We start from the raw sequence: 25,790 nt of genomic DNA, 5'->3' as shown, positions 1-25,790 counted from the left end.
AGAAGCCTAAAACACCAATGGCATCAACCTAATGACAATGCTATTGAGTTGTGCAAAGCATGGGGCAAAATTAGGGATCAGCATGCATTGATATTATTTGATAATGGTGCACGAGCCAACTTCATGTTTGTAGAAATAGTAGCCCATCTAGGCATCAGAGAAGATGAGATGGGACCCATGGGGAAAGTTGAAATAATATGTAAAGACCATATAGAGCCCGTCACACAGCTCATTGGAAAGCTTCAATTGCATATACAAGGATATATGGTCAGTGAAGAGTTCTTCATTGCTCTACTTTAGAGTTGTAAAGTGTTGCTTGCCATACCATGATATCACTGTATACATGCAGTGATTGATTCTCGTGCAAAAGAGATCACTATTCAACATAAGAAAAAAACACTCACACTTGATGTAAAGTTGAAAGGGGAATCTGTCCATGTTGTATCTACAGCTACCATTTCTAAAGTAATGAAAAATTGTCTTTCAAAATACTTGGTTTTTATTAAGGATAAGAATGATAGTGAGAATGTTGGGAATATGTCTAAGTTAGGAAATGATATTTTTAAAAATGTATGCCGATTGCTTCTCTTAGTCACTTCCAGGGCAGTTACCACTTGAAAGGTCTAAAAATCATGACATAGATCTTATCCCTAAAAATATCCCCTCTAATAAGCCACCCTACAAAGTCTATGCAGCCCAACCAAAAGAGATTTAAGTCATGTGAATGAGCTGTTAGAAAAAGGGCTGATTCAACCCAACTCATCTCCCTTTTGTTCTCTAGAGCTTTTAGTGCAGACAAAAGATGGCTCTCAACCTATATACATTGATTATCGTGTCCTAAACAAGATTGCGATAAAGAATCGGTTTCCAATCCCTTAGATCGATGATGTTATGGATAGATTGCAATGGATAGCCATATTCGAGAGATTGTATCCGAAGTTGAGTATGGGATACTATGGACCCTTTCAAGTGTAGAAAAAGATCAATGATGTGATATATCGGCAAGCCTTTTCATGGTGATGTGCCAAAGGATATGTCTCCTGAAATCCAACTTGAGATTGAGAAACTGGATGAGATGTTAGTACTTGAGCAGATTTTGGCACATAAGGAAAGAAAGGTCTGAGGTAAAGTTTCCAAGAGATATTTGGTGAAGTTTTAGAAAAAATCACCAATGAATGCAAAATGGATGGAAAAGGATGACTTGGCAAACCATCCTTAGTTGTTGCAACTTTACCTAGCTGCCTTTTAGTTAGAGCCGACTTCAACTCGCAAGCTCAGTCGGGTCCAGCAAAGCAAGGGTCTAAAGCATTGCCTAATGCTCTTTGCAAACAATTTGTTATCAATTTGGGATTACATTTGCAATAGTTTGTGATTGTTGGGATAAATGCGAAATGGAATGCAAGAGAGAAATGAAGCAGGAGCAGTGTTGAGAGTGAGAGTGAGAGAATCCCAAGATGAGTGTCATATTTCTTGAATTTTAGGCTTAAATCTTACTCTTATTTCTTAAAATTGTAGGCTAAAATTAGCTAAATATTCAACATGTTATTTACTGTCATAAAATACACCATTGGTACTTCGCACTTTGCTAAATAATGGTCACTAATGCTTCTAGCAACAGTGACACTAAATCCCTTCTTGAAATCAAGAGGTTTGATGGCACTCACTTTGATCTGTGAAAGGACAAGATACAAAGCATTTTGTTTCTCAAAGATTGTGATGATGCTCTCTTGGAAACCAAGCCTGCAACAATGACAAAGGAGGATTGGGCTAGACTCAACAAGAAGGCCATTGCATACATTAAAATGGTTGTGTATGATGATGTACTTATAGACATTATGTCTCTTGATACGGCTTATGCCATATAGAAAAAGTTAAAGGACACTTATGAATACACAACTCCAGTGAATCAAGTGCATCTCATGCACAAGCTTGTAAACATGGAGTTGGAAGAGTCTAAGTCAACATCTCAGCATTTGAGTGCTTTAACAGGGATTTTAAGTCACTTGTAAGACTCTCGTTTGTAGCCCTTCCATGATAAACTGAAGGCTATTTTCTTGTCAATGACTTTGCTTGATAGCTAGGAGTCTTTGGTTGTTTCACTAAGCAACAACCTTGCTTTAACCTTTGATGGTATTAGGGGCTCTATTCTCAATGAGGAGATTAGAAGAAAGCCCAGTGGAGAAAGCAGTGGTTCAACCTATCATCTTAGAGAGGCAGGCCACAAAAGAGAGGTAATGCATGAAACAAAGGCAAACAACAAGATGTTACTTGCTATCAATGTGGGAGTAAAGGGCATAAAAAGCACGATTGTCGGTACCACAAGAAAAAGCAAGAAAGAAAGAAACATCAAGGAAAGAAAAAGAAAGATGAGAAGAAAGATAATGACAGCTCTCCCTCAAAAGAAGTTACAAAGGCAAATGTTGCATCTAGTGTGGTCATTGAAGAGCTCTCTGACACTGGAGAGATACTCGTTGCAACCTCATACAATGATATAGATGTTATGGCATGGGGACTAGGTCTCAACCATTCGAGCAATTTTTAGCTAGTGGAAGAGAGAGAGAAGGTTGCTTATCATTTTCTGAGCAAAGAAATAGCAATTGGCTGAAGGCAACAGCCATCTAAGCCCTTCCAGGGACAAGCAACAACAGAAAGACACCTTCCAAGGACTAGTAATAGCATTGTTGATCAGGTAACAGCATTTTGGGATGCCTGGCAATAGGTGACTGCATTTAAATGCAAGCTGGAGCAAGCAACAAGCAGATTTTAGGGTTTTCTCACAAAGAAAATCAGATTTCTCTCTCATCTTAGCTTTCTCTCGCCTTCTCCAGTCTATTCTCAGGAGATCTTTGCTTATCTCAACCACTTGGAGTAGATCTCAACCATATTTGGTGGGCAAAAGAGGGATTTCTACTATAAACCCTAATTTACAACAATAATTAGGATTTAGCAGTCACCTCGGAACTTGTGCCATCAATAGAAGTCATCATGCACTAAAATCAACACCTACAATTTGTGATATTGTCAAGAATTTCAAATGCATTGGGATCCAATTAAAGCAAGTCTTGGGTGAAAATAGAGGGGCAAATTGCCCAACTTTTTTTGTTGGCTATTTGTATAACAAAGGGCTTTTGGATCAACCAAGGAGTTTATGGAATTTTGGCTTGTAATAAATCCATTGGCAAATGAAGATAAAGAAATACCAAAAGGAGCGTCAGTTTTAGGGCCAACAAGATGTCCATTGTCTAAGAACTTTGAAGGTAAAGTATACATTTCAATTTATGTTTATTTGCTAATTGTTGTAATTAAGTACTTGATTAGGAAGTTACCATCCTCTCCGAGAAGAAAGGTTGGTTTCTAACCTTCATCTCTAGCCTTTCTTGAAGGCACTACTAGATTCTAGGCTTTTGCCTTGAGGTCTGAAGATAAGTCGTGTCATCACAATTTTTAGATTGCTACCTATTAGAATAATCCCTTGCCCTCTACTCTTCCTGCCGACATACAAAGCATTTATTTGCAACGAACAATTCTTTGCGTCTCAATATCACTTTCCAAGGTTTGAATGACCCATTCCTCCTTTTTCTAGCATCATATGATACGCTATCCAACTTCTCCGACCTTGCTTTCTTGTCCTTTGAAATCTCCTTAGCATTCTTAAAACCAATAGACTTCCATGCAGCAAGCACCACTACACTTGCTATCTCTATCAATTGAGACATGCTAGTTACTATCATTTCTATGCAAATAAATATAAATGCTTTAAGCTTATCTTGAAGTATTAAACATTACAGCTTTGCCCCCTTCCTTATAGACTTTGGCTTTGCCCTTTGGTACCAAGTCATCAAAAACAAGTGTCCGCGAAATTATGGAGGACTGTTGTCCGCAAAAGTATTAATTGTCCTACTACCTGGGAGGCTTTTCAAAAGAAAATTTTGCAGAATTTTCTTCAACCTCAATTCCATGAAAAAGCAATCAAGTAGTGGGATCTTCTGCAACAAAGAGATCATGAGCCTATTTTGCAATACATTGAGCCTTTTTAAAACGCCTTATTGCAACTTCAAATGCTTGAAGATGTAATTGGCAATCCACAAGCACAAGTATATGTCTGGTTTGCTTGGTCACTTCTATGCGAAGGTGAACATGTTCAAGCCAACGACTCTGGAGGATGCGATTTCTTTGGCCTATGATGCTAAAGACAAAATTCGTGGACAAGAGAAGTGACCGCAACAATTTCCAACTAACATACCCCTCTGGCCAACATTGAACATGGCATTTTGTGGACCATCCCCAATTCCATGGGCACCAAACATACCAAGAACTCCAGAAGTACCATGACCAGCCATAGCTCATTGGTGAGCTGAGACAAAGTATCAACTCCAACCATTAGTTGAGTTTTAAATTGGGCATCCAAATCCTCTTTCTCTTGCTGATTTTCAACATATTGAGGCATTGAAGTTCCAACTTTATGAACCAAACCTTGCTGAAAGCCCATTCAATGATCATATAATGCATTATTTCCATTATCTTTTGATTCCTCAAACAATGAGCCATCATCATAACAAGATTCTTCATTGCTTAAAAGACATGCCTGCTGAATTTTGCCACAGCAGAGAACAATTTCAGCAATTTGCTTGCAATCAAATGCCATAGGCCCTGACTCAAGGGAGTTGATGTATCTCGGCAATGGAACCACGAAACCAGCCTTCCTTTCACAATAAGGGTGGTAAGTCCCTCATTAACAGCTAGTTACAGAAAGCAATCTTTTTTAACGTAAATGACTGGCTTAAATGAAACTTAACACTTTTGTGGTAGATTGCCCTCATGAAAAGAAACCGATTGACATGACAAAGAAAGGCCAAAGCTTTGAAAGAGTACATCAGGCTATGAACTCGAAATCCCTCCAAGTTCCATCAACTAAAATCCCCTTCATTTTCAGCAAATCAAAGCTCAATCCCTACCAAATCTAGAACAACTTGCTGTCCTCTGCAATAAGCAATCCTAATCAATAATTTGCCCCTTCATTTGAGTGCCCAGGGAGGAAAATTGAGTCTTCTCTTGTTGCATGCATTTCAGCCCTGTTGTAAACCAACAAATACCTTCCAATCTACTGTCCACTGACAGAATTTACAGCAATAACCTTCATACATAACTGAAACATGCATGCACACATCCCAAGGCAGCCATGCATGTCGTAATTCTTTCTGACTACAGACTTGGGATCAACAATATCCCAACAGCAACACTTCAAGCCTAAAGATGAGACTTCAAACAAGTATTTTCTCCACCTAAGAGGTCATGCATATCAAGCATGGATGTGAGAGAAGCAGTAAGGGAGAGAAATTCTTGATCTTTCAAGCCTTGAACAGTAGTAGTCATCTGCTCCAAATGGAAAACCAACAGCAGTTGCCGACCTAAATTGATGTCTTGGTATGCATCAATGAGGGCACTAAAACAGGCAATGAGATAGTGGAATAGCAAGCTACAAACACATGAAAGGCTGCCACAGCACCTTTGAAACATCCACCTAGGATCCAACCTACACACAAGACAACACAAGCTATATCCACTAACATAAAGGCACTGGACATCAGACTCACCTCCCAGCTAGAGCCAAACGAGCTCACAAGAGCTAGACACTTCAGGTCATGACCGCATCGCAAGAGTTGGCATCCCATACCACCAACCCACACCATCCCAGTGTACAAACAGATTGGCCTAAGGGTCAAGAGTCCAAGAGTGGTGATCACACCATATGTGCACAAACCTGATTAATACCGCAGCCATGTAATTAATTGTAATATTATTTTGAGAGTCGGGATCGATAGCTATGAAGTTGCAACTTGGATGGCTACCATTAGGAACCTTCCTGCCTTAGCCAACCATAGGAGATAGCCAATTTATCATCTTGATGTGAAATCTACATTCCTTGATGAAGATTTGAAGGAGGAGATCTATGTTGAGTAGCTTTCTTGTTTTTCTTCATCAAATGGCAAGGTGTATGGGTTAAAAAAGGCCCTTTACAACCTCAAACAAGCTCCATGTGCTTGGAATGGATATCGGTGCTCTTCTTCCAATCTCCGCTTGTATGTCCACCAAATATTGTTCGTGCTTTATGTGGATGATCTCATCTTGACATGTGACCATACCCAAAAGGTCAAACAAACAAAGGAGGCACTACACAAGATATTCAGGATGACAAATATGGGGCACTTCTTTCTAGCCCATGACATCTGATAGACTCTAAGAGGAATTTCCACTTCAAACACTAGTATGTAAAGAGCTTTTGACTCTCTTTGAGATGGAGGGGTGTAAGGCTCTTTCTATTCCCATGGATCCAAACTTGAAGGCTACTACTCATGCAAATTCACTGGCAGCAAATGCTACCCACTACAAGCAATTGATTGGGTCATTGATATGCCTCCTTAATGTCAAAGTGCAGCGATGCGAAAGCGTAGGACAAAGACTGAGAGAGAGTGAACACAAAGAGAAGAGGGAGAGAGAAAAGGAGACAATGTAACACAGAAAATCTGCACTGTAGTATGCTGTATAAGAGTGCAGAAATATACACAGAAGTAGAGGAATATCTGCGTGTCTCCGCCTTGAAGACCTCGATCTCCATCAGCCCGAGTGCAGTCGGTCTCAATAGACCAACTCTGACAGATCTCAAGATAAGAATAATGACCGAGAGTGTGCCACAATCTGACTATAAATAGTCAATCAAGAAAATAATGCCAACAGCAGGTCGGCTGCATTTAGACCAAATAAAATAATGCAGAAAACTGACCGACTGCATAACTGCACTGTCTGACTGCTGATGTGTCCTCTGCGCTGACGTGGCACTGTACTGCCTGCTGACGTGTCCTCTGCCATACTCGCCCCTTAATATTCACTCAAGACTTCTATAAATTGGACCCTTGATTGGCCAAATGCTGTGCCAATCAAATGTGATAGGTTGGCATCAGAAATCTCTGGCAATTCTTGGAATTCCAGCTGCTGATTTTGGTCTTGGATGCCTCCAACTACTGGCACCGGTCCCAAGGTGGCTAGTAAACCCTAATTTCTATGGCAAATTAGGGTTTACAGCAGAAATTCATTTCTTATTCACCAATTTTAGCCGAGATCTGCTCCAAATGGTTGAGATCTGCTGAGAATATTAGAGAATAGATTGGAGAAGGTGAGAGAAAGTTGTAGAGAGAGAATCGTCTTAATTTCCATGATTTTCCTAGGGTCAAACTGACACCAACTATCACCTAGAACCCAATTGCATCACTTGTCACAATTTTGCCTTTGACACCCACTGCTTTCTCGGGGCCCAAAAGACTTTGCTGACTAGTTGTGACAGCAAGGGACTTTTGGACCAACAGAGGCGATTAAGAAATCTCAGTTGTACTCCATCCAATAGCAATACAAATTTAAAAAGTACCAAAAGAGGTGCCCATTTTGGGGCCAGCAACGTGTCCAATGTTCAAGATTGTATGGTAAAGTGTGCATTTCAGTTTTGTAGATTTTATTTGTTGTAACTAAGTGCTTAATCAGGTTTTCACCACCTCTCCAAGAAAGAAGGCTGGTTTCACCCTATCATCTACAAAGGCAGAGTATTGAGCAGAACCTTCTATCATGTGTGAGATAGTATAGCTTCGGCGATTGTTAGAAGGCTTGCTATCCTCAAACAAATCCTACTACACCGTATTGCCACAAAGAGAGTTGCATTGCTTTGGCACAAAATTTCGTATTCCATGCTACGTCGAAGCACATTGAGATACAGTACCATTTCATTTAGGAGGAGATCTTGGATGAGACCTTTGATGTGGTTTACTACAAGACGAAGGGTAACTTGGTAGATTTGTTTACAAAGGCTCTTCCTCAAACTGTTCTTTGATAGCACTCCAAATCCTTGAGCCTTATGCCTCACCCAAGATCTGAAAGGGGGTGCTAGAGATTTATTCATCCCTTGGGACAAGCATTGTCAAGTTATTGTTGTACAGTTAGCACTCTCGAGCATAGTTACACATTTCCTATTTATCATGTCGATCACTTCTATGTAGTCTGCAAGCCATTTCCAGCATTCCGCGGTAGTCGACGGATAGGCCAAACAAGCCATGTAGGATGCTACATGGTAGTCCTTTTTTCTATACAGCATTATTGATTAGTTTATTCAGCAATTTCATTTTTGCTGCAATCAGCTAGTTTTTTAATTGGTTGACCTAATCGGTTTTTCCTCTCTTTTTTTGGCCTGTTTATTGCCTAGCCTGCACTAATCATTAGCCACTTGTCATTATAGGTGGAGAGAGAGATTGGCTCACAGAGATACTTTGACAACTTGTGTAGACATCTGCCTTCTTCATTTCAGCATCACCTACAGCAAATTTCTATGTTTTATTGTCTCTTTTCTCTCTCCCTCTTCTCTCATGTTCATTTTCTTTCAATCCAGTTGTACACTTCCACATTCGCTACACTTTGATACTATTAGACTCTAATAGAGCAAAAAACCACAAAATGAACAGCATGAGTACAAGATAGGCTAACACGCTGATACTATCAATTGCTCCAAATTAGAGCTCAATCGCAGTCTCTAGCCTCTGCAACTTTCTCCAACCTTGCATGGCCCAAAAAGGGGGTCTAATTGCCACATGGCCAATCAGCTCCTAACACTTGGCACACATGCCCATACAATCTCCAACCCACAACTAAATTTCCAACCAATTGTTAATTCAATAAATTGAAATTTAATGGCCCTACCTAGATTTTGGTGACTATCCAACCTCATTTTTAAATCTCTAACCTCTATAAACCTAAAAGTGTTGAAACTTCCACAAACCTCAGTCCAAGACATTAAAAGATTTGATTCTCTAACCCCTTTGACACTAAAAGTCATTCCCAAGGGGCTGATCAATGTCATTGGCCTAGATCTTTCCAAGGCCCCACTAGCACCTATCCCCCAAAATTGTTGCCAATGTCCACTACTGCCCAAATACAGTTCACTTGTCACCATGACTCACATTTCAACTCAATCTTACATATTTGCATAACACATGTGCACACCTTAATTGTCCTAGAGAAATAAGTTAAAGATTCACAACCCACGACACCATCCATTGGCTGCTGCCAACCTATACATGGCTCCTATCATTGCATTTTTGCTACCATCCCATAATTCATTGTTGTTGCTGCCTATTCGAAGGTCTACCAGCCATCACAACCTAATCACTAGCTCCAATTTTCATCTCTCCTCAACCGGCAACTTAATTCCCCACTCATTTTCATCTATTCTCACCAAGTGATCTATTTTTCAGACTCTGCATGGTTTATCAGTATTGTGTTTTGCTGTTGGGCAGCCTTAACTACTCATTACTCCACCCATAATGCCGCATTTCACTACTCCATCTCATCATCATCAATCTCTACGTTCTCCACATCAAGTTTTCAATCATTTTCTTCACCAACTCGCCCTTGATTGCTACGTGGCATCACTCTCACCTCCAAACTACTGCATCTACTCTAGATTTAGTGGTATTGCTATACTCGTGAATCCATGATCCATAGACAAAGAACGTCACTCCTCAACACTATCCCTCAATTTGTTCCCATGGAAGTTGGTTGTTGTTGGACATATTCATTTCTTGAGCATCAACATTTGTATCATCTTTTCACTCGTTCATTTTTAACATTCATTTCATTCATATAATATTCTTTTTTCCTCTTGTTGCTTTGTGTGTTTTTGTTTGAGATTTTTGTGTTTTAGTCATGTTCATACATTCTATGTTTCTTTATGTGAAACCTAGCACATCTTCATACCTACTTGAGAGTCACTTTCGTGGCTTTGTTCTTGAGAAGATTGTGGAAATAGCAATCAACCTTAAGGTACATCCATGGACATACAAGATGGATATCCACAGCATTGATCACAACCTTAAGTCACTTAATAACTAGGTGTGAAGTTGTGAATGCACTTGAGTAAACTCCGAGGTTCATATGTAACATCTCTAGCATGATCACCACACTTGGACTCTAGGCCCATAGATAGTCATGTTCATACATAAAAATGGTGTGGGTTAATAGTAAGAAACACCGACCCTTAAGTGGATCATGGCTTGTTATAATCCTAGCCCCAAGCTCAAGAGTGAGCCCATTTGACTCTTTAGTTAGGATATGAATCTAATGTCCATCCCTCCATATTTGTTATCTATATAGTCTATCTTGTATTACGTGTCAAGTAAAAGTAGGAGCTATGTTGGTGTTTCACATTAAGCTACCTCAAACGGTAACCTAAAATTCATCTCAAATTATTGGAACACCAACCCTTGTGATATGAGCATGGCTAGTTATGATGCTAGCCCCTGTGAAGAAAACTACTAGGGTTTGTACTGAGGACACACAGAGTGTACGACTACGATAGAAACACAAAGAGACAAACACAGACACAGACACACAGGGCAAAACTCAAACCCTAAATGCAAAACTCAAAACTCAAACACAAACAAAAGGGAGAGAGAGAACACAACTTTGAAGTGAATAAATGTTGTAAATGAATGTAAGAGTGTAGAGTGTGCTCAAGGGCAGAGCAATGTCGGAGTGTGACATCCACCAGAGACGGATCCCAAGTCTGTGACCACCGGTCTGTTAGAGAGATCACAGCCAGGCAGGTTTCAGCCTGGTGCAGTCCAGTCAGACTGCATGCAGTCGGACTGCACAGTCGGACTGCCACGTGGTAGTCCGACCCTGCAGCAGGCAGCCGACTGGCTATTTTTGGCGCCCCATTCCAGGCAGTTTTTCGGCTATATATTGCCGACGTTTTCAGCAGTCTGGTCACTTTTCTCTGTCGCAGATTATAGACCGGTGCCGTGCAGATTTCTGTCTCTGTTCACAGATTTCAGACAGCAGACAGTGCAGACTGCAGCAAACTTTGAGGTGGACAGCAGGTCGCATCGTCGAGGTGGAGACACGCAGTCCAGCGCACTGCGCCCGTGTATATCTTTGTATTCAGCATTCTTTATACAGCAGATCTTCATTGTACACTGTCTCTTTCTCTCCCTTTTTCTCTCTGCGTTCTCTCTCTCTCAGTCCTACGCTTCCGCACCGCTGCACTCTGACATGGTATCAGAGCAGTGTTTGAGGGCTGACTGAGCGCAGAATCAACCTGAAAAGGAGTTTCCATCGCGACACAAATTTGCGTTTTTTGCGTTTAAGGGCAGACAGGAGGGCTGTGCCTTGGAACAAGGCTGAAACGAGTGTGGGCGCACAGGAAAGGAGTACAGGTGGTGGATTTGCTGCTGTTTACTGCTGTTTGATGCGGAGGAAGTTTGAGTTTTCAACCTAAAAGTGCAGGTTTTGCTTTTTCATCGCCTCCGACGGGTGAAGAAGCTTCGGGACGCGGAAGAGCCTTAGCAGGCTGAGTTTACTCAGTCAGAGGGGGCTGCTTTTGCGTTTGAGAAGGCATTGCAGGTGAAGATGTCTACAGAGATGGACTTGGAGTTCCAGGCGATTATGGACCGGAAGGTGCCTGTCTTACCGGCTCTTTCTACAGATCACAAGCTCGACGGCGACAACTACCGCATTTGGCGCGTTATGATGTTGGCCATTCTTGAGTCCTATGATTTGGCGGAGTTGGTACAGGAAGATATTGACCGGCCTTCGGTAAGAGATGAGTCCAAACTCTCTTCCGATGCTCGTGCGGAGTTGGCCAGGGCCCAATCTCATTGGGACAAACTGAATGCCAGGATTCGATCCTTTCTCTTTCTATCATGCACTACAGCCGTGATCGCTCACATCGAGCACTTGACGGTGGCTCGTGAGATATGGCTGGAGCTTGATCAAATGTACAATCGGATGGCCCTGATGAAGAGGGTTTCTTTGGAGGTACAGATGCGGACCTTGTCCGTCAATAAGTCTTCTTCGCTAAGGGAACACATTAACAAGCTAAGGCAGCTACAGATGCAGGTTCAGAATGCGGGGAAGCCAATTTCCTCCGAAGACATGGCGATTACACTCTTGTCCCAGTTGCCGCCACGATTCGGTACATTTTACTCTGCCCTTATTGCTTCGGGGCGAGAGTCTACTCTTCGGTGGGAAGAGTTGATTCCTATGGTCTTGGACCAAGAGGAACAGTTAAAGGGACAGAATGCTTCCAAGACGGAGGCGTTGACAGGTCAAGCCTCTCAGAAGAAGGGGAAGGACCAAAAGAAGAAGAAGGGGGATAACAAGTCCAAGAAGGACAAGGAGAAGGACAAGGACACAGACTCCACATGCCATATTTGTGGAAAGACTGGCCATTGGAAGAAGGATTGCCCTGACAAAGACTCGAAGGACACCAAGAAGAAGGAAACCAAGGATTCTGGAGCGGTGGCTGCACCCTCATCAGCTGCATTTCTACATTTAGTTGTCATTGAGGACGCTTCACCGAATGCTTCTGATGCTGCGATGGCGGCTCCCCAATCTCGAGAGTGGATTATTGATAGTGGTGCCTCACGGCACATGACTCCTTCATCAGATGGTGTTGCCCAGCTGCGACCTTCGCGTGGGCAGATACTCATTGGAGACAGCTCTTCAGTTTCTATTGCAGGTCGGGGTAAGATGCAGCTTATTCCGGATGGACGAGGTGGCACCCATACCTCAGAGGTTTTGCATGTACCAGGATTGGGGTACCATCTCCTTTCAGTTCATAAGATTTGCTCCCTTGGTCTTTTGGTGGAATTTGACAGTTCTACTGTGCGAGTCCTTGATCGTGAATCGAGGAAGGTTCTATCATCTGGATATGAGGAGAACGGCATTTACAAACTGAAGTCTTCCACTGCCCTCTCTTCTCTTCTTCTTACCTCACAGTCACAGTCTGAGTTATGGCATGCTCCGTTTGGTCACCTCAACTATGACTATCTTCGGAAGGCGTCACGAGGACAGCTTGTTCGAGGGTTGCCGGATATAGTGGTGAGCCAGCAACCATGTGTCTCCTGCATACGGGGGAAGCAGCATCGGGATGCCATTCCCCACACAGCTTCGCGGCGGTCTACTTCACCGATGGAGCTAGTATCTACGGATCTATGTGGCCCTATGAGGAATGAATCCCTGCGTGGGAGCTCGTACTTCATGCTGATCGTGGATAACTACAGCAGGATGACATGGGCCTACTTTTTGGCACTAAAGTCAGAAGCTTTCTCGCACTTCAAGGATTGGCTTCTCTTTGAGGAGAACCGATCAGGCCGGAAGTTGAAGACCTTGCGATCCGACAAGGGAGGTGAATTTGTGTCTAATGAATTTGCTCGGTTTTGTGCAGATAGAGGAATTCACCAGGAGTTTGCCAATACCAATACTCCTCAAGAAAATGGTATTCTAGAACGGAAGAACCGCAGTGTGATCGAGATGGCGCGCACCATCGTGGAGCACTGACAGACCCCTCAGGTTCTGTGGGCCGAGGCTGTGGCTACTGCAGTCCACATCCTTAATCGATCCCCTACTTCGGCCGTGGAAGGGATGACTCCATTTGAGGCTTATTTTGGGACGAAGCCAGATGTTTCTTACTTTCGGGTCTTTGGGTGTGATGCCTATGTTCACATTCCCAAGGCTCACCGTGACAAATTTGAAGCGGCTTCCCGAAAACAGGTATTTGTTGGCTACAGCTCCCAGTCCCAAGGCTACCGACTGTATGGTCCCGTCAAGCAGGATGTATATACTAGCAGTGATGTGCGGTTTGCGGAGGTTCCGGCTTCTTCAACGGGTGAGGAGCATCCCGTTCTTGGAGATCCAGGGGAGAGTTTGGCTCCTTCTACAGTTCCACTGGAGCCTGTGCCGTTTGATTATGATTCTGTTTCTGACACAGAGTCTACTGTTCCACCGGATCCTTCTGAGGAGTTACCACCGGTGGACATTCCAGAGTCTTCTACTGATGGAGAACGACGAGGGGAGGTTCGGCCTCCTCCTCGCTGGGCCCGTGACACACTCCGTGATTCAGGGATCGAGGGGGTTCCTGAGGAGTGGGAACCGCAGGATGGTCCGCGGCGGTCACGGAGGCACCAGGAGCATTCTTCGGAGCTTGTTTGCTCCAATTATTGTTTGATGTCCCGAGTTATGCAGGATCGAGAACCCACCTCCGTGAAGGAGGCTTTACAGTCAGCCCCATGGAAGAAAGCTATGGAAGCTGAGTTGGAGGCTATTGAGAGGAATGGCACTTGGTCACTTGTGCCACGCCCCCCGAAGAAGAAGGTGATTGGAGTCAAGTGGGTCTTCAAGACCAAATATCTCAGTGATGGTACTTTGGATAAGCACAAGGCTCGCCTTGTTGCTAAGGGTTTTGCCCAGCGCCCAGGGATTGACTGTCATGACACCTTTGCCCCTACAGCTCGTATGGCAACCATTAGAGCTGTTCTTGCTTTGGCTGGCCATAGGAGATGGCCTGTTTATCAGCTGGATGTGAAGTCGGCCTTCCTGAATGGTGATTTGAAGGAGAAGATCTACGTTGAGCAGCCTCCTGGCTTTGGTTCTTCAGATGGGAAAGTCTACAGGTTGAAGAAGGCCCTGTATGGTCTCAAGCAGGCCCCGCGAGCTTGGAACGAGAAGATTGATTCGTTCCTCCAGACTCAGTTGGGATATCGGCGGTCCAAGGCCGATCCGCAGCTGTATGTTCACACTTCCGAGGATGGTTGTGTGCTGTTTGTATTATATGTTGATGATTTGATTGTCACAGGTGATGATGCACAGCAGGTCCAGGAGACAAAGTCAGCTTTACATCGGACATTCGAGATGACGGATTTGGGGCTACTCCATTTCTTTTTAGGACATGAGATTTATCAGTCTCAGAGGGGGATTTCTCTCCCAACAGAGATATGTACAGGAGCTCTTGGTGTCTTTTGAGATGGAAGATTGTCGGGCCCTCTCTACTCCTATGGATCCGAACTGGAAGGCCACTTCCCACTCAGCTTCTCCTTTGGCGGATGCTTCCCGCTATCGACAGTTGATAGGGTCCTTGATTTGGCTTCTCAACACGAGGGTTGATCTATGTTTTGCTGTTGGGCTCTTGGCAGGGTTCATGAGTGAACCTAAGACGGTGCATTGCCAGGCTGCTCAGAGGATACTTCGGTATCTGAGGGGGACGTCTGATTTGGGGATTCATTACCCCGCACGGACAGATGGGTCAGATCTTGTACTTGCAGGTTGGAGCGACTCGGATTGGGCCGGTGACGTGGACCACAGGCGGTCTACAACAGGTTACTGCTTTACTTTGGGTGCAGGTGTTATTTCATGGAGTAGCAAGAAGCAGCCCACGGTAGCCCTTTCGTCTACTGAGGCGGAGTATCGGGCCGCATCTTCCACCACATGCGAGGTTGTGTGGCTTCGGAGATTGTTGGAGGAGCTTGGGTGCCCCCAGACTCGTCCTACATTGCTGCGATGTGACAATGAGAGTTGCATTGCCTTGGCAAGAAATCCTGTTTTTCATGCTCGGACGAAGCACATTGAGATCCAGTACCACTTCATCCGAGAAAAGCTTCTGGATGAGACCATCACTGTGGAGTATTGCAAGACGGAGGACAATCTTGCGGATTTGTTTACAAAGGCGCTTCCTCAGGCTCTACTTCGGCAACATTCCAAATCCCTCAGGCTTCTGCCCTGCCCAGGCTCTGAGAGGGGGTGTTAGAGAGATCACAGCCAGGCAAGTTTCAGCCTGGTGCAGTCCAGTCAAACTGCATGCAGTCGGACTGCCACGTGGCAGTCAGACCCTGCAGCAGGCAGTCGGCTGCTATTTTTGGCGCCCCATTCCAGGCAGTTTTTCGGCTATATATTGCCGACGTTTTCAGCAGTCTGGTCACTTTTCTCTGTCGCAGATTACAGACCGGTGCCGTGCAGGTTTCTGTCTCTGTTCACAGATTTCAGACAGCAGACAGTGCAGACTGCAGCAGACTTTGAGGTGGACAGCAGGTCGCATCGTCGAGGTGGAGACACGCAGTCCAGCGCACTGTGCCCGTGTATATCTTTGTATTCAGCATTCTTTATACAGCAGATCTTCATTGTACACTGTCTCTTTCTCTCCCTTTTTCTCTCTGCGTTCTCTCTCTCTCAGTCCTACGCTTCCGCACCGCTGCACTCTGACACGGTCGGAGTATAGAAGTAATGAATAGTGAATGGCAACAGGCTGGTCACCAAAACGTAGCAGTTTGGAAGCTCGAAACTGGTAAATGCAGTAGTGTACCACCGATCGTGTTGAGATATCGAGCTCCACTCGTGATTTGCCAAGGTGACCGTTGTGCATTTATGTCACCGACTTGTCAGTTGCAGATGCGGTTGGTACACCGCCCATGAATAATAGCTAGATGACAGCTATCCTTATCTACTCTAGTTCGTGGCTCAGATAGTATGCCATCTTAGTTAATTGTCTTTGGTTTGAGACCCATATATAGGGTTCTTCTATTTCTTTGTATGAGACTTCTTTTTGGCTTACATAACTAAGAAGAGGAAAACTGTTTTCAGCCTCCACCTTTGTGTGTATTTCCCCATTGTGCAAGCAAAAAAGCTACAAGTGAGACTTCTTCCTTCTCTCCCACAATATTAACATGATATCACAGCCTTGTTCGTGGTAAGGAGCTCAAGAAAGCAAGCCAAGCTCGCGGTATTCTGGTAAGAGGAGCAGTGTTGCTTTCATTTTCTGTTTTGGGAGCAAATCTCTGCAGGTAGCACAGCCGGAAATTGCAAGAGTGCATTGTCTCAGGTTGAGACGCCCTTCGCGGTGAAGCAAGAGGCCAGTATATGCTGCGGAATAGGTCTTTAGCCCTTGGCGACCTTGTTTTTTTTATTTGAGGCCATTTCGGGGCCTGTTTTGGAGACAGAAGTTTTCTACATGCACTCAGGAAAAGGCCCAGTTTTATGCTGTCCGACCACTGTTCTACAGGTCGGTGAAAAGTTACAGTAGAAATTGCATCGTATGCTTGTGTGCAGAGACATTGGGAGTTACAAAATCATCCTTGTTGTCTGTTGATGCAAAATCGTCACTAGGAAGTGACTGTGTGGTCAAATACCACTTTCGTCAGTTTTGCAGATTAGCCCTTGTGAGGCTGAAGCTGTGTTCTTTACAGTGACAGAACTTTTTGCAGTGTTCTGTAATGGTGTCTGATTCTCTCTCACAGATTGTCACTGAAAAGCTTGACAAGAACAACTTCCAAGCATGGAAGTTTAGAATGACGAATTTCCTTATGGGAAAAGGATATTGGGAATTTGTTGCAGAAAATGAAGAAGAACCAGTTCTTCCTGATGTTCCCAATCAACAGCAAATGCAGGCATTTAAAGCATGGCATGAGAGAGCCAAGAAAGTTATGTACTGACTGTCTATCAATATTTCAGACTCTATGATTGTGCATATTCAGGATGCAAGTACGCCAAAGGAAGCATGGGATACTTTGTCAAAAATATATAGTACAAATACTCAAGCCAAGAAAATGCAGCTCAAGCAAGAGTTGCATAATGTGCAAAGAGAAAATATGAGCATCAATGACTACCACATGAAGGTGAAGAAGATTGCAGATACACTTGGTTCCATTGGGTCGCCAGTGGAAGATAATGATTTAGTTTCTATGACCTTGAATGGTCTAGAAAAGGATTATGCACAGTTTCGAACATCCATTTCCGTCCGTGAAAGATTTCCTGATTTTGAGGAGTTGATTGCTCTTCTAATTTCTGAGGAGCAGAGAAATGGTGGTGCATCTTCTTCAGGAGGAACTTCAAAAGAAACTGTCTTCTACTCAAATGCTGGAAGAGGTAGAGGAGGCCGATTTGGAGGCCGTGGTAGAAATCAGAATATGCAGCAAACTCAAGAAAACCAGTCCTATGGAGGAGCACGTGGTAACTCTAGAGGCATGGGGAGCCAAAGAGGTCGTGGTGGATGGCAAAGAGGACAAAATGCAAACAGCAATGTTGAATGCTACTACTGTGGTAAAATAGGCCATATGGCTAAAGACTGCTATAAAAAGCAAAATGACATCATGAATGGAAAACTGCAACAAGGAAATTATGCATCTTCTAGTAGACAGGGTGATGACAGAAATGAGCATTTGTTTATGGTGCAGCACATGAACAATTCTGTGACAAGTGCAGAAGAAAGCAACGATGTATGGTATATTGACTCAAGTGCATCAAACCACATGACAGGTCATGCAGAATGGATGGAGAATGCAAGAAAAATGGAAAAACCAGGATTTGTGGAGACTGGTGATGATACTGCACATCCTATTGTGCAGATTTGAAAATTTCCCTTGTCTATGCAGGATGGAAAAAAAAAATACATGTCCGATGTATTTCATGTCCCGAATATCACCAAGAATCTGATTTTTGTTGGTCAAATGGTTGAGCAGGACTTGCAGGTCAGATTTAATCCTCATGGATGCTTTGTTGAGGATATGAAAAATAAAGGTCGCTTAATAGCAAAAGGAAAGAAGAATGGCAGAATGTTTACGTTGGATGCAGACATGCCTGAATTGAGTGCAGCAATGTTTGCACATGGGACCGGTGTAGTTGCAGATATTGATATCTGGCATAAACGCATTGGTCATGTTAATGTACAGTGACTTAAATCAATGCAGGCCCAAAATATTGTTGCAGGATTGCCTGAATTCAAGGTTGCAGAAATGCATAAGGTATGTGAAGCCTGTCAGTTTGGAAAACAAGGAAACCATTTCCTAGACATGTTCAAGAGAGTAAGAAGCCATTGGAATTAATCCACTCTGATATGTAGACTACTAAAGCTGCATCTCTTGGAGGCTGTCATTATTTGTCACTTTTATTGATGACTATAGCAAAAAAGTTTGGATGTATTTTATGAAAAAGAAAAGTAAAGTTTTTGGGCATTTCAAAACTCTTAAAGCTATGGTTGAAAAAAAAACAGGCCTGCAAATAAAATGCCTAAGGTCAGATGGAGGGGGAGAGTACCTCTCAAATGAGTTTGCAAGGTTCCTGCAGGAGCATGGCATAAAGCAACAATATTCATGCAGTCATACCCCACAACAAAATGGAATTGCAGAAAGGAAAAACAGGCATATTGGAGAGGTATCTCGTGCCATGCTCAATGAAAAAGACCTACCAGATTTTTATTGGACTAAAGCAGTTGCTACAGCAGTCTACATAATGAACAGGACTCCCACTGCAGCAATACATGGGATGACTCCAGAGGAGAGGTATACTGGTAGGAAACCAGATATTTCTCATTTGAAAATTTTTTGTTGCATTGCCTATGTTCATGTGTCAGATGAGTTGAGATCCAAGTTGGATCCAAAAGCTGAGAAGTGCAGCTTTATTGATTACTCTTTGCAGCAGAAATGGTATAGATGCTATAACCCTTCTACTCGTAAGTTTACAGTAAGCAGAGATGTTTTTGATGAGATGAGTAGCTGGTATAAACCAGTAAATGTGATTGATGATGTAGATGCATAAAATGGTAATACTGCACAGAATTCACAGCAGCAGTCACAAAATATTAGTGGACCTAGAGCGTCCTCTAGCAATGGTTCACATTCTTCGCCATGGACAGGCAGATTGAGATCAGGAGAATCTTCTCAAAGCAATGTAGATAGTGGTATGCAAGTATCACGAAAAGGAAAAGAGAAGGTAGATCAGCCCATGTTTGATGTGAATGCAGGTCACTCTTATGTGGATAGTGAATCCAGTGGCTCAGAACAGAACATTGATGATGAGTTGGATATTCCTTCTATTGTTACACCTGGAGTAAGGAAAACCAGGGATGTTTTGAGAGCACCTGAGAGTGAACCTACTTTGCGCAGGTCTACCAGAGCTAGGTATCCTGTGGATAGACTGAAATATGATGGATTTACAGCCATTCACTATGCATATATGGTCAAAGTGATACAGGAACCAGAACCCACTTCTTTTGAGCAAGCCATGGGAAAAGAAAAATGAGAGAAAGCCATGGATGAAGAAATGGATGCTTTGGAAGCAAATGCTACATGGGAATTGGTACCTTTGCCTAAAGATAAGAATGCAATTGGTTGTAAGTGGGTTTATAAGGTGAAACACAATGCAGATGGTTCTGTGAATAGATACAAGGCAAGATTAGTAGTCAAGGGATATGCACAAACATATGGCATTGATTATGAAGAAACATTCAGTCCAGTTGCAAGGATGGCAACCGTAAGAGCAGTCATTGCTATGGCTGCATCAAAGGGATGATCTTTACATCAGATGGATGTAAAGAATGCCTTCTTGCATAGTGATTTGCAAGAAGAGGTCTATATGGAGCAGCCACCAGGTTATGTGCATGCTATTCATCCTGAGTTTATTTGCAGGTTGAAGAAAGCCTTGTATGGCTTGAAGCAAGCACCTAGAGCATGGTCTGACAAGATAGGACAGTATCTTATCACTATTGGCTTTCAGATTTCCAAGGCAGATTTCTTACTTTATGTGAGAAAAACAGAGAAATGTATTATGCTACTTGTCATTTATGTTGATTTGATTATGACAGGTGACAGTGATGAAGATATCCTTCATGTAAAAATGCTATTGAAGCAAAAGTTTGAGATGAAGGATTTGGAAGAGCTGCGTTATTTCTTGGGCATTGAGGTGATTAGATCACCGAGTAGGATACAGCTCTTGCAGAGACAATATGGATTGGACATGCTGTCCAAATATGGAATGACAAGCTGTAAGCCTATTTCAATTTCTTTGGAGCAGAATGTGAAGCTGAGCGCAGATGCAGGTGAGCTTCTGGAAGACCTTACTATGTACAGACGCATAGTAGGAAGTTTGATTTATATGACTATTACCAGGCCAGATTTGAGCTATGATGTTGGATTGGTAAGTTAGTTTATGCAAGCTCCAAGGAAACCGCATTTGGATGCGGCTAGATGCATACTCAGGTATGTAAAGTCCACATTGCAGTATGGACTATTTTATGAAACTGGGGTTCAGATACAGCTGCATGGATACACTGATGCTGATTGGGCTGGTAGTATTTCTAATAGACGATCTACCAGTGGATATGTGTTCTCTTTTGGGAGTGCTGCAGTCACTTGGAGCAGCAAGAAACAGCCTACAATTGCCTTATCGAGCACAGAGTACAGGGGTGCAGCAATGGCTGCATGTGAGGTAGCTTGGTTGCATAAGCTACTTTATGATATGCATCAACCTACAGATGGGCCAGTTGTCATTTATTGTGACAACATGAGTAGTATACACTTGCCAAATAACCCAGTCTATCATGCTAGAACAAAGCACATTGAGGTGCATTATCACTATGTGCGAGAGAGAGTTTTACTAGGTCTTGTTAATCTAGTTTATATCAGCACAAAGGATCAGGTAGCTGACATATTCACGAAGGCATTGGGTGCAGAGAAGCTGCGCAAGTTCAGAGACCTACTTGATGTGCAGGAATTGGGATTGAGCTCGAGGGGGAGTGTTGAGATATCGAGCTCCACTCGTGATTTGCCAGGGTGACCGTTGTACATTTATGTCACCGACTTGTCAGTTGCAGATGCGGTTGGTACACCGCCCATGAATAATAGCTAGATGACAGCTATCCTTATCTACTCTAGTTCGTGGCTCAGTTAGTATGCCACCTTAGTTAATTGTCTTTGGTTTGAGACCCATATATAGGGTTCTTCTATTTCTTTGTATGAGACTTCTTTTTGGCTTACGCAACTAAGAAGAGGAAAACTGTTTTCAGCATCCACCTTTGTGTGTATTTTCCCATTGTGCAAGCAAGAAAGCTACAAGTGAGACTCCTTCCTTCTCTCCCACAATCTTGACAGATCGAAGGCTGAAAACTGTACACATGCGCTGTAAACAGCAGGGCGACAGCTGGAGAAGGTGTGTCGAAGAGTGTCAGGACCTGCAATGCTGTAAGCGCATGCTGGTTGACCCTAGAGATGATGGACAGCAAGCTAAACAACAGTCTGGGACAGTCTGAAGCAGTTGCCAGTAGCTAAGAGCTGTCGCCTACAGCAATGGACAGGCTGAAGATAATATGGCTGCAGTCGATGATGGCTGGACAGCAAATGGAGGCGAGCTACAAGCTGGAAACTAAACACCAACAACAGCAGAGGGTGTGTGGGCTGGTATAACCTACAAACAAGGATGATAGCTGAATGTGGGCAGCCTGTCTATTTATAGATGTGGATTGGAGACTCCCAAATTAGGGTTTCCACTGAACTCTCTCAACCACTCCCCGTTTTAGGATTTTACTCTAAAAGAGCATTTTTTAGTGTATTTTGGGGCTGTCTAAGAGGCTAATCAGCAAGTAATGCATATTTTAGCTCTCAACAACCCCAAGCTGGAAGGTGAGCCCATTTTGCTCTACAACTAGGAGGTGAGTCTAATGTCCATCCCTCCATATTTTTTATATGTACGTTCTTACTTGCATTGTCTCCTAGATGCAAGCTAAATCTAGGTTGATGTTTCATATTTACCTACCTCAAATTTCAGCCTACACTTAATTCAGGTCATTGGCCAATTTATTCAGCCAGCTCTCATATATCCCCAACCCAAAATTCCAAAAAATTAACTGAAAGGCGAAATCAACAATTTTGGTAGAACAATTGGCTAAAAAGTTTCTGTAGAAGGCATCCATATGCTTGCTACATGTCACCCTCAAATCAGGCCACTCTACTGCCGTCATCATCATGTCAACCTGTGTTTGCTGCTTCTCCAGCCTTGGCGAAATCATTCTAGCCCACAAAGGTCCCGAAACAGCTATGTTTTGCAGGCTGCCTCTGCCATACTGCTGGTTACATCATCCTACTGCTGCATTTAAGCCTTGGTCAATCCCCAAAATTAGAGAACTCCTGTGCTTTGCAGTCCACACTGCATTCCTCGACCTTAGTATCCCCCTGCTACATTTGTCAACTTTTGCTCCTACCATTGCTACCAAGCCTCTACATTAGTTATTGTGATCAAGTTCAGTAGTTTGTTGCATTCAATATCTGTGAAGTAGCACACACTCCTTCAACATCCCTCAGCCCCTTGCTGCTTGAGCATTTCTTGCATCTTATACATCACATACAAAGTTCCTTCATTGCACTCATTCCTTCACTTCATTTTTCCATCTCACCGTTTCTGAAGTCATTTGTTAGTTGTGTGGTTGTTTGTATACCATGTGCTTTCTTAGCATACCCTAATGTATCCTCACATTTCACCTATCTGATCAGCAATCAGATTAGGTAAGTTGACTACCACATAGCAATCAAGTGCCCACTACCCAGCACTCTTGCCATACACACTTGCCACATCATCAGCATGTCCTTCATCTGGCAGCTGGCTGCTTCTTCATCCCGTATATCATGTTGGTCTTTGTGCCTTTATTGGTAGTTGAGCCTCCATTCTGTAACAGCAATATCCAAGTTGTTAAACTAGGGTTAGGTGACTAACAAGGTTCGCAGTGGGTGGCCAATTGGTAAAAGTGAAGTTTGCATTTGAGACTTCAATTCGGTAGCTAATTCTGAAATAAATGGTGCCCGAAGTTCAGAAGGTCAAGATGAGGCAGTTACAAAAGCCTACAAAAGGATGCTTGAGGGAATTATCACTCTTGGACCTTAGACCCTAGCCTTGCAAGTTCCGTGGCTTTTTTTTTCAAAGAAGAGAACAAGTCTCTTAATAAGACTTCACGGAACAAGTATCCCAAGGCAGAATGCAAAGTACAAAGCAGCCCTCAAGTTCCACGCCTTTAGCTAAGTATTAAACGAGATAGGTGGCCACAGAGCTACCTGTTCTTCAAAAGAAACAACACGAGGTTGAATCTGTGTCAAAGCATACTGAGCCACACACTTGTGAGCCTCGGGCTCCATCTTCACGAGATCTTGGGCGAAAATTTGGAGTAACTGCCGGGATGCCACTAAAGGGACCTCGTCCGATACCACTGCCATGAGGCCAAGTAAAACATGAACACCGCGCAGCTTCGTTGAAAAAAGAAAGCATTAGATAGAAACATGAAAGCCTAAAAGCTTACTGTGATCAATGAAGGCCTTGGCATGGGCAACATTGCTAGTGGAGATGACCGAGCACAGGAGAAGCTTGTACTGCTCGATTTTTTGTCGTTGATCGGAGATGCATGAAGCCTGTTGTAGAGCGCTCCGGATGTCTGCCGCCATGTCAATGTTGGAACGAGAAATTCGGCATTTCGCGAATCGGAAAGTTTAAATAACTAGTTGCGGGGTTCTGTTCCTTAGTACAGGAAACAGGAAAAGGAATGTCATAAAAATCACAAGCAATGTTCACGAAAAAACCCGTGTTTTAAATCAAAATTTAAAGACAATTGTAGGCTATGGATTTAGAGTTGAGCGAAAAAGGGTTATTGGTTGAGTTACACCACCCGTGTAGGGTTGTTACTCTTTATTATTAATTTTGCTACCCTCCATGGAGCTTGGCCACCTAGCCAAGAGCCAAGAGATGAAGAAATGTCTAGAGTGTGGGAGTAGTTGTGACATGGAGCAAGTGCATGTGCTTAAGAGGAAGCGAGAGTAGGGAGATGTGCCCAATGAGGAGCCTTTGGAAGCAATAGAGCCTAGCGTCAGTGAAGAACTGCCAAGCTGAAAAATGTATCGATTCATAGGAAGATCGCAAGTTGCAACTTGAGGTGAATCCTCAATTGGTCTCTAAGATGTTGGTTAAGCATATCAATAGAAGCATGGAAGGAAAGACAAAGGGAGTGGCTAAGAAAATTGCCTTAGACACTAACAAGGTATGCACTAATGTTTACGGTTCAACACAAGGGCAGCCTTGATCTTCTTTATATGCAAACCGCGTAAGCCTATCAACACCGCAGCTTGGTTCAACACTATTCTCAAAGAGGTGGGTAGCATGGATCAAATATACTATGGTGATCAAGGGCTATTTGAATGGTCTTCTTGATAAAAAGGAAGCAATGCAAAAAGTGGCCTAGCAAGGAGTATATTTTTCAGATCTTAACTTGTTGTATGTTACGCCATGGCAACGAATTCCTTTTGGAACAATATCTCATCAAGAAGGAATGCCCAATCTATGTGAAAATACCTTATCTTCTCATGTATCTATGGAATCTGATGCTGAATATTACCAAGGGTCTAGGTAAGCCACTATACATTCCACTCTTGCAAGCCCATTTCGCAATAGTAAAATTTGCAAGCACATGCCAACATTGTGGACTTTGGGGTCAATACGTGCAGGGGTGTCCAAGTCTCAAGGAAGAAGGAGAAGTAACTAAGGAGCAACTTGGGAAAGAACCTTGTCTTGCTATGGTAAAAGAGAATTCAAGCAAATCGGATAAATCCAAGATGGTTGCTAGTAACAAGCAAACAGACAAAGAAGGTTGGTAAATAGATTCAACACAAAAAGGGAAGTCGTGTACTACCAAAGTGGACCCCTATGCATAGATTAATGTGGATGAAAGGAATACACTAATTGAGAAAGGCAACAATCCCCAAAAGCAATAAACAAATATCCAATCACTTTGCTAACATCAATAGGATCCCCTAGGAGCACTTCAATCAAGAGTATCAAGGAATCAATACAAAAATACAAATGGCCATGGCAAGAGGATTTACAAGCTCTAATGATGCAATGCAAGTGGGTTGGTTCACTACAAAAATGAGCCTAGAAGAAGTCAATAAGATGGGCAGCCCCAAACATGAAATCGGCTCTAGTGGCCAAGCTAAGGCAAATCCAAGATGTGCAGGATGAGAATAACTCACATTCTTGGACTCTATTTCTAATGCACCTAGAAGAGAACATTGAAGTCGTCACTCTCAAATTTAAAGACATGAGTGGAGATGCCAAAAGAGGAGTCTTCTAGAGATGGACGAAGCAAGGTGACTTTGATGGTATTCTTTTGCAGGAACACA

The 25,790-nt window shown here is 43.1% G+C and overlaps 1 protein-coding gene across 2 annotated transcripts in view; it reads right to left on the bottom strand.

Moving 5' to 3' along the window:
- Positions 1–24,169, bottom strand: part of COP8 (Proteasome component (PCI) domain protein) — a 37,368-nt gene extending 13,199 nt beyond the window's left edge. The window contains exons 1-2 of one of the 2 annotated variants that reach the window (XM_087697016.1): positions 23,921–24,169; positions 23,679–23,830 (exon numbers count right to left, since the gene is read on the bottom strand). In XM_087697016.1, the coding sequence (XP_087553142.1) occupies positions 23,679–23,830; positions 23,921–24,062 (294 nt within the window). In that variant the 5' untranslated portion in view covers positions 24,063–24,169. The remainder of the gene's footprint in view (positions 1–23,678; positions 23,831–23,920) is intronic. The other variant, XM_087697015.1, reaches the window with a different exon arrangement.
- Between the last annotated feature and the right edge of the window lie 1,621 nt (positions 24,170–25,790).

Source organism: Lygodium microphyllum, chromosome 17 (genome assembly GCF_053477565.2).
Source record: "Lygodium microphyllum isolate KBCC chromosome 17, Lygodium_microphyllum_v1.1.10, whole genome shotgun sequence".
In the NCBI taxonomy this organism is placed as follows: Eukaryota; Viridiplantae; Streptophyta; class Polypodiopsida; order Schizaeales; family Lygodiaceae; genus Lygodium; species Lygodium microphyllum.
Note: the sequence above shows the minus strand (reverse complement) of the source record. Positions and strands in the feature narration are given on the sequence as shown.